The 14,792-nt window shown below is 42.2% G+C and overlaps 1 protein-coding gene across 3 annotated transcripts in view; it reads left to right on the top strand.

The window, feature by feature from the left end:
* The window catches only part of A1CF (APOBEC1 complementation factor), a 79,540-nt gene that overhangs the window by 15,475 nt on the left and 49,273 nt on the right, over positions 1 to 14,792 (top strand). For 2 of the 3 annotated variants that reach the window (XM_032313421.1, XM_032313420.1), the window contains exon 2: positions 9,498 to 9,641. The exons of the other annotated variant lie outside the window; for it this stretch is intronic. In XM_032313421.1, the coding sequence (XP_032169312.1) occupies positions 9,543 to 9,641 (99 nt within the window). In that variant the 5' untranslated portion in view covers positions 9,498 to 9,542. The remainder of the gene's footprint in view (positions 1 to 9,497; positions 9,642 to 14,792) is intronic. 3 annotated transcript variants of the gene reach the window in all.

The following is a 14,792-nucleotide window of genomic DNA, read 5'->3' as shown; positions in this document are numbered from 1 at the left end:
TTTTAGCTCATTCAAATTATTATCTCACCCTTGAGTTTTCTAGGTAACTGATCACTGCATCCATATTTTTCAATGTATTAATAGAAATATTAAGAGTCAAGAGTCTCTTATCTGTGGTTACAACCATTTTTCCCACTTTTCTTTATAAAAATATTTTGTGTAGTGTAAAAAAAAATAGAGAAGATAAAGAATAAAGCAAAATAAATGCATGATTTTACAGGCGAGAGAGAACTTCTGAACCCATTTGGACTATTTTCTTCCTGCCCCTTTTCCTAGTATTTATGTATCACCTGTTTTTAAAATGGGTTTCTCCATCTTACTTTGTCCAGGTGCCCAGAGGTGCTGATTCACAACCTTTCAATCAGCCCTTACATTTACCAAGTCTGTGGATTTTTCTGTCTTACTGATTCACTTTTGATTCCTTCTGATTTCATTATGTCTATTGTGTTTTGTCCCTGGCCTCTTTAGCCAGACCCTTGGAGTAATTTTCAGCATTTTTCTCTAATTAATGATCAACAGGCTCCCCAGAATAGAACCATGACCACATCTCAGTCTTTGATGATTTGTTCTCATTGGCAATCCATTTATTAGGAAGATTTAACTTACTTTTTAAATTATTAGAGTGAGAGCTATATATTATAGAAAGCTAAAAATGGTCAAAGGAGAGTGGCAAACTGATCTGTTTACCTAGTCAGCCTTTTATAATCCCTTACAAATATGAAAGTTAACACAAATGAAATCAGACTATGCTTGCTGTTTTCAGCCTGCCCTTTAACTATTCTGTTCTATTCACAGATATTTGTCTGAACTGTATGTTCTACTAGAACAGCATTATTAGATGCATTGTACCACTACTTATTCAAATATTTCTTAATCACTGATTTTAGGTAGTGTCTAATTTTCATTACAGCTCTAAGGTGCTCTGGGGCTCCTGGGTGGCTCAGTCATTAAGCATTTGCCTTTGGCTCAGGTCATGATCCCAGGGTCCTCGTTTCGAGCCCCGCATCTGGCTCCCTGCTCAGTGGGAAGCCTGCTTCTCCCTTTCCCGCTTCCCCTGCTTGTGTTCCCTCTCTTGCTGTCTCTTTCTGTGTCAAATAAATAAATAAAATCTTAAAAAAAAAAAACTCTAACGTGCTTTCTCTTTCTCTCTCTGTCTCTCTGTCTGTCTCTCTGTCTCTCTGTCTCTCTGTCTCTCTCTCTCTCACACACACACACACACACACACACTGAAGACCTTAAGGATGTTTTCCTACTGAGAAGTGACAATAAACACAAGAAACCACCCGATCAAGTACTAAAGCAACATGAAAGACATAACACATTCCAAACAGCATTTCTGTGTCCCCTGGACAATTTCTAGGAAGGATAGCCTTGCAGAAGAACGCAGATGATGCTAAGATGAGTCAACCAAAGCAACAGACAAGGAACAAGGAGGAAATATTTACTGAGTATCATCCAAATGCCGGGCAGTTTATTAAATTCTCTCCTATCCATTATCTGATTGATTGATTGATTAGGTTCTCTCCCATTCGATATCTGATTTACCTATGCTAAAAAATAGAAAGATAAAAACAAAAACCCTTGAAGTTAGGTATCAGTGCTCCTTTTCTTAGAATAAGCAGCAGAGCCTCAGAGAACTTAAAATCGTGGTGGTGGGATGGAAATCTCAAAGCCAGCTTATCTTTCTCTGAAGATGTGCAATCTACTATAGACCGAGGATATTTTCTGTAATTGTAAGTTAGTATATCTACTAAAAACAACTTAAATTTCTCTTTATTTTATGCCTTGACAAGGCACAAACTCACCAGGCCCAAAATTAAGGTATGATTGATTACTACTGCCTTAATAGGGATTCTGGTTACTTTAATTTTTGGCTGACAATATATTGATTTTTAAAAAGAAGGTGCCACATATTGGGACTAGGTGGGGTGTTTTTAGGCCACATTTTGGAATTTTATGTATGCATATTCTCTAATTTTGCTGTGGTTCACGATACATGGCCAACTGCAGAGCTATCATGTGAATTCACCTCTAAAATAAACTTAAGACCGATTGTAAACATTTCCAGAGAGAACATTAGAGCTAGTTTCTATTTCTTTATCAAGTAATGCACGATAGTATTTACTTAGCATCAGTAGGCAAACGCATAAACTTTGGTCATTAATCCTTCACAGACCATGTCGATATAACTGGAGCTCCTTCTGTGTAAAATTCCCAGGACATACTAAATGCTTGGAACTCCTTATAAAACCAGTTATACAACTTGCATGCTGGTAAGAGTTATCATGCAACGTCAGTGCACCAACACTGGGGAAGCCTGGATTGGGTCTGCAGAGGTCCCACTGGCCCATGAAGCCGTCACTCACCTTGCTGGCACCAACCCCAATGTCTCCTACCTGGTTACAAAGGAACGTCTCTCCTCTGCTTACCAAGTCAGAAAGAGTCTTACCCCCAACTCCGTGTCCTCAGTCGTCCTCTTTAGAAAAGTCCATAAAATACATACAGAAACTCTAGCAGTAACAAAATGACTCTATTTCCGGACTAAACCATCTAGCACGGTGCCCGGCACATTGGAGATATTTCTCTAATACTCATGACAGAGGGAGAAGCAGGCTCCCCGCTGAGCAGGGAGCCTAATATGGGACTCAATCCCTGGATCCCAGGATCATGACTTGAGCTAAAGGCAGGTGCTTAACCGACTAAGCCACACAGGCGCCCCCATTGCATTTTTAGACCAAGAAAGCTAATAACTTGAACCTCTGTCTTCCGTCCCTCTTGTCCTCTCCTTCACACCTGCCTTTGCTTTTCCAAGCTTTTCTTTCTGCGCAGGTTCAGTGGGCCTGCCCTTCTCACCTTTGTCTGTCTTGCCCGATTTACTATTTTAAAAAACAAACCTGTTTTCCCACTTTCTCTGTTGCCACGGGCACCAACTGCGGTCCCGCTAGGGCACTCATCTTCCGACACTGCCTAACTTCGGGCAAATCTAGGTAAAAAAAAAAAATCACTTACAATCCCCTCATAGTTTCCCTTCCACAACGTGCAAGCCAATTTATAGGTACAACTTTTCCGTATGCTTTTCTTCTTTATAGCATAGGGTAATACAGCAAGGGCAGCTTCTACTATCCCCCTCACAGCTGTGGAGGCAGAAATGCTGGCACTTGCTTCCCTACCAGCTTCTCTCTCTTGCCTCCTTATCTTTGTCTCCCTATCACCTTCTCTGAGCCAGGACCCACTGGTACCTGAGGCCACCAGGGTCAAGGGTCAGGAACAGCAACTCTGACCTTGCCCAACAGTGAACTCTGGAAATATCTACTGAAAAGTCTCGACCGAGGTGAGATGTTCATTCCAATCCACCTGTGACTTTCAGGAAGGCAGAAATATTGAACCCTCAATAACTTCTAGACCCTTCACTTCTGGATCAAGTAGGCTCCAACGTTGCAAACAGAAAACCAGAAAGGCACCTAAAAGAAGAAAAGAAAATTCAAATGTCAATTCTCCTTTTCAGTCACTTCGCACGCTCCATTTTACTCTTCTTTTTCTCTCTCCCAAAGACAAGAACGCACATATAAACACAGTGAAAATCCCTGACATCCATCTTGCACAAAAGGTAGACTCACTACTCCAGGACAGAACTTTCTAGAAGTGATTGGAACAGGAAGAATAAACAATAGGAGATTGACTTCAGAACAAGTGTAAGTTACTGTCATTTATGAAATGCCAGTCCAAGGTCTTTCGTTTGTTCTCCAAGTTATTTACTGAGCACTTAGCAAAATTCCAGGCTAAGCATTCTGGGCCAGGAAAGAGGAGTACAGCACAGTCCCCACACTGAGAGAGGTCACGGTGTAGCAAGAAAGCCAGCCATGCAAGCAGATCATTACAGTATCATATGCAATGGTACAAGGATGTGCAGACTCAGTTGAGTGTATCAAGGCTGTGGCTCCAACATGACGCTAAGAGGGTATCGAAGGAGGGTTCCCAGAGCAGACCTTTCCATCCAGTCGGGAAGGATAACATGGCCAGTGTAGCGAAGGTTGGATGTGGGACATTCCAAGCAGAGAGCCAAAAATACAAGGCAGCATGGGAGCCCCCAGCGGCAGGGAAGGGAATGAGATGGCTGGAAGGGAATCTAGTCCTGGAGGGACGATGTATGGGGCTAAACGTGTGAGATTTTATCTTCCCAGAAAGTGATTTTGAAATTTTACCCCTTGGAATTAGAAATTAATTATAATAAGAATTAAAAACACTATAATAAGTAACCCTCACCGGGCAGTTATTAAATGCCAGGAACCACTTTAAGTATTTTTAATCTACTCATAGTTCGTCTTTAAAACAACCCCGTGAAGTAGGAATTGTTGTTATCCTCACACTTCATATGTAAGGAAATGGAGACTCTGAGTCTCCACCAGAATGACTGGAGGCAGAGGAGCAGGGGAGGGGCCCATCTCTAGACAGCAGGTTGGCTTCGGAGTGTCCATTCGAACCAAGCGTCCCTTTGCTACGAAAACACACACAGGACCGGGACACACCGATGGCCAAGGAGTGAGAGTTGGCAGAGCCAGGCGAGTCCTCCAGATCTCTGGATTAGGAGTCCCTCCCTCACCCTGTTCTAGAGTGAATGCAAGGAGGAGGGAGAAGGGACGGGACCTGTGTCGGGTCCTGCCTCATCCAACGGTAAGGGGGGAAGCTTTCCCCCAAGTTGCTTTGCTGCCCCCGCTCTGTGCCGCCTTCTCTCCTCCAGCTGGAGTTACTGGCGGTAACAGCAAGTTACTAAAAGATATCAACGAAGCCCCGCACCACGCCCCCAGCAGCACTGCCTGTGAGCCCCATTCACACGTGAGCAAACTGATCGGGGACCCCAGTTCTTTCCTGTAGCGCTGATGCCAGCAGTAACTTTCCTCCAGTGACTTCCATTCACTGCCCATCTCTTTGCGCAGCCGTTCTTATCCGGGTAACAGCGCCTTTGCACAAATCTGTAGGATGTCCTACCTACTGCAGAACCTGAGAAGTTGGGGTGCTTAGTCACTGTCCTGTCTCTCCCTTCCTCCCTTTTTCTAAATCACAAATATCTGCATCTAACACTAACCTCGCTAGGTGCCAGGAACTCTCTCAATGCTCTTTCAACATATTTATTCACGTAATACAACAACCCAGAGAGAAATATTACTGCTTCCTGAGTTGAGAATGCATGGACACCATGAGGTTAAGGAACTTTCCGGGCACACAGTAAGAGGCAGAATGAGGATTTGAATCCAGATGTCTACACCCCTATTCAGGCTTCATCTTACTTACTTGACATGACAGAGCATGTACTTCGCATCACTCCTTTGTTCTCAACAATCCTTTCTTCACTTGGCTTTCCATCCACCTCCTGCTCCTGGCTGTTCTCGAACTTTCCGACTGTTCCAGTTCATTCTCCGCTATGGCTTCCAAGAGCTGGAGCGACCCAGAGATCCGTCCTTGGACCTATTCTCTACCTTTTACTCGTAGATGATCTCACCTGATTCCACAGCTTCAATGTCACCTCTAGGCCAATAGCTTCCCAACTAGTATCTCCTGCCTGGAACTCTCCCAGGAAATTCCAGCTCCTGGAACCAACTGTTGGCTCAGCCTCTCTGGGCTCATGTGGCTACCTGCTGGGCATCTCAAAATCAGCAAAGCCGACAGCAAAGCTCCTGGTCCTCCCCAAATCTGCTCTTCCCCATCTGAGCTAATAGGTCCATTCTTCTAGCTGCACAGACTAGAAAACTGGATGTCATCCCTGACTCCTTATTTTTTTCCCTCATTTCCAGATGCATCCCATGCATCTGGAAAGTAGATCCAAGATATCCGCTCTTCACCACTCCTCGTCCACCACTGCTCCCTCTTGCCCAGAAGGTGCGCTGGTTTCTGACGGGCTCCCCACTTAGCCCCGTGAGCTTTCTACTGACTAGAGTGAGGTCAAACCTGAGCAGGGCCCTGACTCCAACGCAAGATGTAAGGGCACAAAAAAAAAAACTCCGGAATCAAGACAAGGGGTGTTTTCACACAGTATTTTTTTCAAATCAGAATTCATGCCAAAAATACCCTAATGAACAAAGTAGCCAATTCTTGCACGAAAACAGAACTAGAGTGTCGGCATCCCTCCCCTCCATCCCAGCCCTTCTCGACTCTCTTCAGTGGTAGACAGATCCTGCTAAGCATCTCGTTGATCCCCTGGCTTCCCATCTCAGAGCAAAAACCAAAGTCCTCACCTTGACCTGCAAGATCCTTTATGGCCTGGGCTGCCATTATCTCTCTGCTAACTCCCACTTCTGACCTCGTTCACTCAGCTCCGTGCTCTCCACACAGGCTGGCTCCATCAAGGAGCTCCCACCTCAGGGCCCTCAGGCTGGCAGGCTCTCTGCCCAGAACGGTCTCCCCCAGACACATGCTCACCTCACCGGGTCTCCTCCCAAATCCACCCCACCCCCGGGATCACACCATCTAACATTTCACTCCCTCCTCTCACACACACACTTCATATTCTTTTTCTCTTCATTTTTCTTCTCCTCAGGAACTATCTTTAGCACCTGCACATTTTACTTGTTTACAGTCTCTCTCACCCACTAGAAAACTCTGTGAGATTTTGGGGAGAGGGGTTTGTTTTGTTCTCTGCTATTTTCCTAGTATCTCAAAAAATTCTTCAGTGACAGTAGGTACTCAGCAAATATTTTAATAAATAAGTGATACTTATTGAGAAGTATATTCGAATACTTACTACTCATGAGTGCTCTCCTTCGATGCCAATGTTCCTAACGCCTACTTTGTATTGGTTTTGAATCCTACTGCCTCCATAAATTACATTGAGAACGACTCTTTCAAAAGGCAGTGGTCTTGGATCTGAACAATTTTGGGATATTAGAAAATGTATTGCACAATCCTTCTTCTAAATGGACCAAATTTAACAGAAGTTTGACTTGCTTAAAAAAAAAATATTTATCTAGGATCCAAGTTCATCCCTCAGATCAATGTTGGGAAAGGGGATTGTTTTTGAGAACTAACCATAGAAGATGAGGTGTTTCTTGTAGCAAATTCTGAATTTTATTTCTATTCCCTGACTTCTGATGACTTGACACTATGTCAAGATGTTGTTGAGAGTTTTCTCAGCAATGTCAGAGTGAGTTTCTGTGATCAAAAGCCCTTTCTGATGTCAAAGTGTCTTCAGGTCCCTGTACTAATCATTAACCAAAACTAAAGGTAGGTCTTGCATAAAACTTGTCATTTCACCATGAACTGTTAGGTTTTGATGGAAAAGATGAAGCTCAGCAAAGAGTAAAACTACAAGTTGGCCAAAAAAACAAGAGACTTTGCCTCCAAACATCTGGGAGACACTTGATTACCAAAATGACTAAGCTCACCAGATCCCAGTTCACAGGTGGCCTCCCTGCTTCTGCAGATTAAATCCACAAAGGGACGCCGGGTAGGGGACGGGGCGGGGTGGTGTTGAGAGTGTCCTGATGAAAAGACAATTTTAGCAACATTTGGAGAAAGTGCAAGAGTTATGTTTTGTCCTAAAGGCTCGTTTTCTTTGGAAATCCTCCAAATGCCTTTTGTAGTTTTATTTTTTTTAAGAGAATTTATATGGTCTCATAGAGATTTCTAGAACTGTAGTCAGCAGCCAGTTAGCCTTATAAGCTGAACACAGGTTTCCTTTCGCCTCCCTACCCTGTAGCATCCCTAGGAAGATGGTTTACACTGTAAAGTTGTCAGGGAAGCTACAAGCCCCCACTTAGATGTTAGAGGTCTATCCAATCACCACTATCTGAAAAATGGTTTCAAATTTGTCTTGGCCAAGATACAAAGTTAGGAAGAAAGAAAGCAAGGAAGGAAGGAAGGAAACAAGCTTGCTCATTGCCTTTTGCAAAGGACAGCAACAGAAACTGGTACTTTAATTTAATAGACATTCCCTAACGCACAGTGCCTTAAAACAAGGCAGAGGGCAAAAGGGGCCAGCTGGCACGGACTTAGAACCACTTGAGAGAATGAATGAGTCAAAGTGGAGCTGGCCAGGGCTGGAAGCAGGCAATTATTACTAGAACAATCAAGAGCAAGAATGGCCATTCTTACGTGTGAGGCATGAAATCATTCTGTCCCGGTAACATCTGAGGAGTTGTCCCTCTAAAATCTCATTTTTCTCTTGTCCTCTGTATTTTATTGGAAGTATTTACTTTCTAGACAATGCTAGATGCTGCTTGCCTATGCATTTGTTTATTAGTTATTACCTTAATAGAAGACTTTGAATCTCTTACTGACATGATCACCCCAGCTTCACTTTTCACTTTTTTACACGTTTCCTACACTATTAATGGCCCATTCATTCTGAATCTTTAAATGACCACCAGAAGTAGCATAGGAAAGCTCAAGACATAACACAGAAAAGTCTTAAAAGGGCTTATGTTGAAAGGCATTCAATCTGCATGTGATTCAGATCACTGTGAAACACTCTTCTTTAGTCTTGGCTGGCAGAGCACAGTGGGCAGAGTGGAAGGCCAGCACAGAACCTTCCTGAGCCCTGACACTAAGTGAGGTCAGTGTAAGCCCCTCTGGGCATGGGAGCCCCCAGAGCCTCCCGCCACCACAGCCTGGACCACTCAGGATGACCACTCCCTCGTCCCATGAACCTCTAGGTAGGAACAATTATCCCATTTGCAATGGGGTTCAAATCATGTTCCCAAATAAAAGGTACAGAAGAGAAAACACTGAAATTGCATCTTTATATCTACATAAGCATGGAGATGTGTAAACTTGTAGAATTCCTTACATTTTTTTTGCAAAGGGCATCCTGTCCTCTCCTGAGTGGTCTAAGTGACAGATGATCCAAGCGTCAGTCGGCCACTTCTAGCACCACTAAAAAAATCTATTTTTCTTGTTTTATTAAAACCTATAGGACCCCTTTATTACAGAGACTAATTTGCATGATGATTCTTATAGATGCAACAGAGCACACTCTGTTCTAGAAATTTATCTTTGGTGAATAAGTAGATAAAGGTTTTAGGTACCACACTGAGTAGAGAGAGAAAGCTCAATCTCTCAGGATTTTAATACTATATCCTAGTTTATACTAGGATATACTAGTATATCAATAGGATAATACTTTATCCTAGTGATTTGATTTAATCACCCTGTTCTCTTCCCACATCTGCAAGGACCGTTTTGCCTATTTTTAATCGATAGGAGCTAATTTGTTTTTGAGCATTTGGTGACATTCCGAAATAATTGAATTGCGATTTACTGATCTGCATTCTAATTGGAGAAGGGGGGATTACTCGTTTGTGACTTCCAAATTCCAACTAAAATTGAACGTTTTTTTTAAAAACGCTTTTTTAATGAGACATTTCACCAGCCGTGTTTGTGTGTGGCTGTTCGTTAACGCTAACTTAGTGAATTATTTACAGAGGATGTTTCCTAAAGATGTCCTTTGTGAGAAGGACAAGTTTGGCAACAGTAATTTACTTAATTTATCTTAAATTTGGTTTCAGTGAGCAACCCTAATTAACCTGATTTTTTGCTGATAATCACTCTCAATGGAATCAAATCACAAATCCGGGGACGGATTGAGCGGCACCCAGAAGGAAGCAGCCCTCCGCGCCCTGGTCCAGCGCACAGGATATAGCTTGGTCCAGGTAGGAACTTCTTGTGACCTCTGCTGAGATCCAGCACTGAGTTCTCTGAATGATGGGAATATTCGTGGTCCTAAGATGCAAAATGTGAATGGTCAGCTGTGTAACTCTGGATGGATGTTCGTTCCCGGGGGGATGAAGTTACATCATTTCAGTGTTTGCGGGTGACCCTGCTGATGACTTTCTTTCCACTCTGGCTCTCAGCTTCATCTTAGCTGGTCCTTTGGAAGCAGAATCAGCATTCATAGTCACTGGGACTATCGTAGCTTTAAAAGAACACTTGGGTACATGATAAGCCAATTGGAATTTACTACCCAAGGTATTCTATGAAGTGGAACCACACTAGTGTTGCAAGAATCAGCAGAGAACAAGCTATCCTGGAACTAACCTTAGTTTCCTGAGAGACTCCCTACTTCTAGACTTCTAGGGGCACCCCAGGACTGACCGTTGGTCACTGGAGCTATTCCATGAAGCTTTCTCAGAACACCTCCCCAGGCAGCTTTAGGATCTGTAATAGTTTCTCTCCATGTCCAGCATTTTTGAAAAGGAAAAAGTTCTACAACTGACTATTCCTAGATGTTGGTTAAGAATTATCTATATAGATTATTGCTGTTTCTATAAAAGCCTCCTTTAGAGAGGTTAGGACACACTGAAAAGAAAGCTAATATTTAGCATATCTTACTTGAAGAAATAATGTTGCCCTTTTTACCATAAGACAAAGTGGAATCTCACTAATTTTTACACTTGCTACAGTTTTTACACACACTACACTTTTCATTCCCAGCTGTAATCTTTCACCCACATACCTTTTGAACTTAATCAAACCCATGTGCTGTTACAAATACAAGTTTCATTTGGATAACAATAAAACATGCAACATGCTCCTATAATAATCCAAAGGATTATTATATAATCCTTTGTCAGACTGTTACAAAGTGTACTGCATTTAGTTATGTTAGATACGTTACCAACAATACTTAATTTTTTTTTCTTTTAACCTTCTTTGTATCTGAAACACTTATGCAAAGATGGTGGTAATTGCTTTTGAAAAGCAATTAATATTTATACATAAGGATGTTTGCCTTCTGAAAAATTAATCTGTAATGGCCCAAAATATGATAGGAATACATATAAACCTGTCTGGCATGGCATTATTTTTAACACCTCAATATCACACACCTAAATGGATAAAAGAAAATCATTAAGCAAACTATGAATATATAATCATTACATTCAATAATCAGAACTTTATGAGAATTAACCACAAAACATGTAAATTGTCTGTTCAGTTTTATTCAAAGCACTAGTTCTTCCTTTTCCCCGGATGAAATTCAGGGCATGTCTCATGACTTTTCTGGTAACTCTCAGGTAACTAAAAAAAAAAAAAAAATCTTCCACTAAATAGTAGTATGTCCACTGCAGTATAATAAAGACTTCAAATTATAGCTATTTCCTTTCCCATGTATGTCAAGGTAGAGGGTGATATCTATTTTCTTCCTTTATGCTTTCGGAAGCATAATTTCCCATGCCAGTCTGCTAACTATGCGTTCGGACTCAGCTGAGACAGAAGGAAGGGATCAAAGCAAAGAGTGGGGGCAGCGTGGGCTTGACCCATAGCCAGCCCTGGGCTCTCTGGGTCTCGCAGGCAGGTAAGTAAGATCATCACAGTCTTCCTTAATTCCACTGTTAGGCATCTCTCCCCTGCTTCACCCTCCTCTGGCTGGCCACTTTCCTGGGCCTCTGACCCCTTCTGCAGAGCTCTTTTTGACAAGCAGAGCTCCTAGGGAGGAGAGAAGATAACCCCTCTCCATGGGGCCTACATGTGGCCAAACTCTAGCCCCCGGAAAGCACTCACACGTTCTCCGACCAGCAAAACCTGGAGGTACGGTTTCCACAAAGCAACCACCTCTCATTCTCGCCAACATCAAAGCAGGAGAACCCACTGCTTTCACCATCAGGGATTTCAGGAGTGAGTTAGACCTACCAGCCTAGTATGCTCCCCAAAACAGGGGGTGCTTCTCGAGCTCTCTGACTGGTTTCCTTACTGCCCCTGCCACAGTTCATTGAGATGCACCTCGCAATTCCTCTCACATTGGGGAAATCAGAATCCACAACTCACCAGCAGGGGTGTCCAAATAGCTCCACAAACCCCTCCCAGACTCCGCCACTGCTTTCCTAAACCCAGGGATGGGGAGCGGGGAACAGTGAGGAGATGTTGCATCAAGAACGTAAACAATTACAGGGGCGCCTGGGTGGCTCAGTGAGTTAAGCCGCTGCCTTCGGCTCAGGTCATGATCTCAGGGTCCTGGGATCGAGTCCCGCATCGGGCTCTCTGCTCAGCAGGGAGCCTGCTTCCTTCTCTCTCTCTCTCTGCCTGCCTTTCAGTGTACTTGTAATTTCTCTCTGTCAAATAAATAAATAAAATCTTAAAAAAAAAAAAAATGTAAACAATTACAGCAGCTTCTTCCCTCTTCCTCCTGCTTGGTGGTCCAGTACCTTGGTTCCATATCCAAGCCAGAGGCCAAAGAGAGTCCCATCCATCTTAAAATCCTGTTGCCAATTAAATAGCATCCGGTCATGAAGTAACCACTTTAAAAAATTCTGGACAGAAAATTGTAACGTCTTATTACAGCTGTGTGAAAAGTTTACAGGTCCTATATTTTTTAAAGCCTCAAATAGCAAAGGAGATCGTGTTACCAACCAAATGCAAGGATGTAAGATCATTTGCAATATAGACAGAGGGAGACCAATAGGGCTCTTTTCCTTTTATAATGAGAAGTGAGTTAGGGGAAATCGGAGGAGGAGACGAACCACGAGAGACTGTGGACTCTGAGAGACAAACTGAGGGTTTTGGAGAGGAGGTGGGGAGGGGGTTGGGTGATCCTAGTGGTGGGTATTAAGGAGGCACGGATTGCATGGAGCACTGGGTGTGGTGCATAAACAATGAGCTTTGGAACACTGAAAAAAATAAAATAAAATGAAATGGAAAAAAAAATGCTTCCCAATCAAATCACCCTAAAAACATATGGCCGATCTGCATATTACTTTGAATTTATTTTTTCAATTACATTCAGAAAAGGTCAATAATGGAACCACACATTAATAGCAATTAAATAACAACAGACATTTAGTAGGCACTTCTATTCTAGCTGCTTTGTATAAATTGATTCGCTGGATCCTTACAACAACACTATGATCATCTCCAGCTTCCAGATAAGAAAAACAAGGCACTAGGAGGCTAGGTACCTTGCTCATGATTTATAGGCTATAATTCCACTGCTACTGGCCAGAATTTCTGGCAAGATTTACAGAACTAAGAGAAGTTACAATATTATCTTTCTGATTGCAATTTTAGTCACTAGCATGACAGGACATGCAAAAACTATTTTGTTGAGCCTAAACTTTATAATGGGATTCACTTTCAGTAGTACTATTTATTTGCTAACAGAGTGACTGATTGGGTCAGAAATTCTTCCATAATGGGGGCCCCTGGGTGGCTCAGTGGGTTAAAGCCTCTGCCTTCCTTCAGCTCAGGTCATGATCTCAGGGTCCCGGGATCGAGCCCCGCATTGGGCTCTCTGCTCAGCAGGGAGCCTGCTTCCTCCCTGCCTCTCTGCCTGCCTCTGCCTACCTGTGATCTCTGTCAAATAAATAAACAAAATCTTTAAAAAAAAAAAAAAAAGAAAGAAAGAAAGAAAGAAAAGAAAATAAATTCTTCCATAATGTAAAACCTAGAATGCTAAAACCTCGTTATCCGGACCTAAACCCTCTAGTCAAGGTCTACATACATACAGCACTCGGTTCAATCATTTTGAATGAATTGGAAAATCCCTCCTGATTTTGGCTGCAAAGTATAGGAAGTCACCCAAGACTTTAAATGGGAGACCTGTGGCTTAACTTGCTCCTTGCCACAAATTGTATAATCTTCAACACGTCCCTTAAGCACTCTGGGTTGTAATTTCCAGAATACTGGCTAGGTCCTGCCCCCATTCTACTAGTCATGATGTTGCCATCCTGGGATCTGCCCAGTCCAGTCACTGGTCCACAGCCCATATTAACTGGCTGGAAAAGGTACAGCCTCGGCGCTTTGGGACTTAGGGGAGACCTTTCAGCCTTCTCCATACTTTAGCCTTTGCAAAGAGGGCAACCTCAGGTTTCCTTTTTTTAAAAATCTCTGTACAAAAAATTAAGATAAAGCAACAGCTTAGTACAATTCTGGGAGCATACCCATAAAAAAAGGTATTTGCTAACTTAGGTGTTGGGGAATTTATTTGCTAACTTAGGTGTTGGGAACATTGAACACTCGCAAAAGGAGAATTCAAAAACCAGAGGGTGACTCACTTGTGCTCTCTTATCACGAGCAGGACAAATAGAGCCGTCAAAAATAGAATTTTGCAGGTTACTTAATAACGTGAGCCAGTCTTTTATATCCCAACTGATGCAACACTTTGTGCCTGTGAGCATTTGAATTATTGTAAAAAAAAAAAAAAAAAAAAAGAAGGAGAGAGAGATCACAATGTATATCTTTGGATATTGATAGCTGGAAATTTCATCAAAGTACCTTGGAGAAAATAAAGGGACGTTAATGCCATATCCTGCATTTAGTGGACATTCAATAAATTTTGATAAAAATTGTGTAACATTGACAAGCTAGACCTTCAACTTCACACTTGTGCTAATGCCACACAGAAATATTTTGGAAGGAATTATGCTGCAATGTTGTTGCTCTGTCAACAGTCTTTGTCTCCAGACAATGGAATTAGGGGTGGTGATTTTGTTCCCCTCCTCTTTCATTCTTAACTGAACTTGCCAGATTTTCTGAAACAAGTATATTTTTGAGAGTGAAAATATACTTGAGAAAAAATCAGATCATGTTGATCCTTTCTTCAAGAACGCTTTAATGTTATGGGTCATGAACTCTGACCTATGATGATCCTTCCATCTGGAATTTTCTCCTTTATGCCAGAAAAATCCATTTTCATAGATGAGCACTGTCCACAAACTTCCCACCCAACATGTGATTAGTTTACATGAATTTTAATTCTAGTAAAACTAAAACTAAAGATATATTTAATAAATATCACCCTAGAGTAGTCCAAATATTTTTAAAAGTAGGATACTTCTTCATGTATTATTTTAAAATAATTGTATTTA

The sequence above is a fragment of the Mustela erminea genome, chromosome 14, assembly GCF_009829155.1.
Source record: "Mustela erminea isolate mMusErm1 chromosome 14, mMusErm1.Pri, whole genome shotgun sequence".
NCBI lineage: Eukaryota > Metazoa > Chordata > Mammalia > Carnivora > Mustelidae > Mustela > Mustela erminea.
This window is presented reverse-complemented; position numbering and strand designations above follow the sequence as displayed.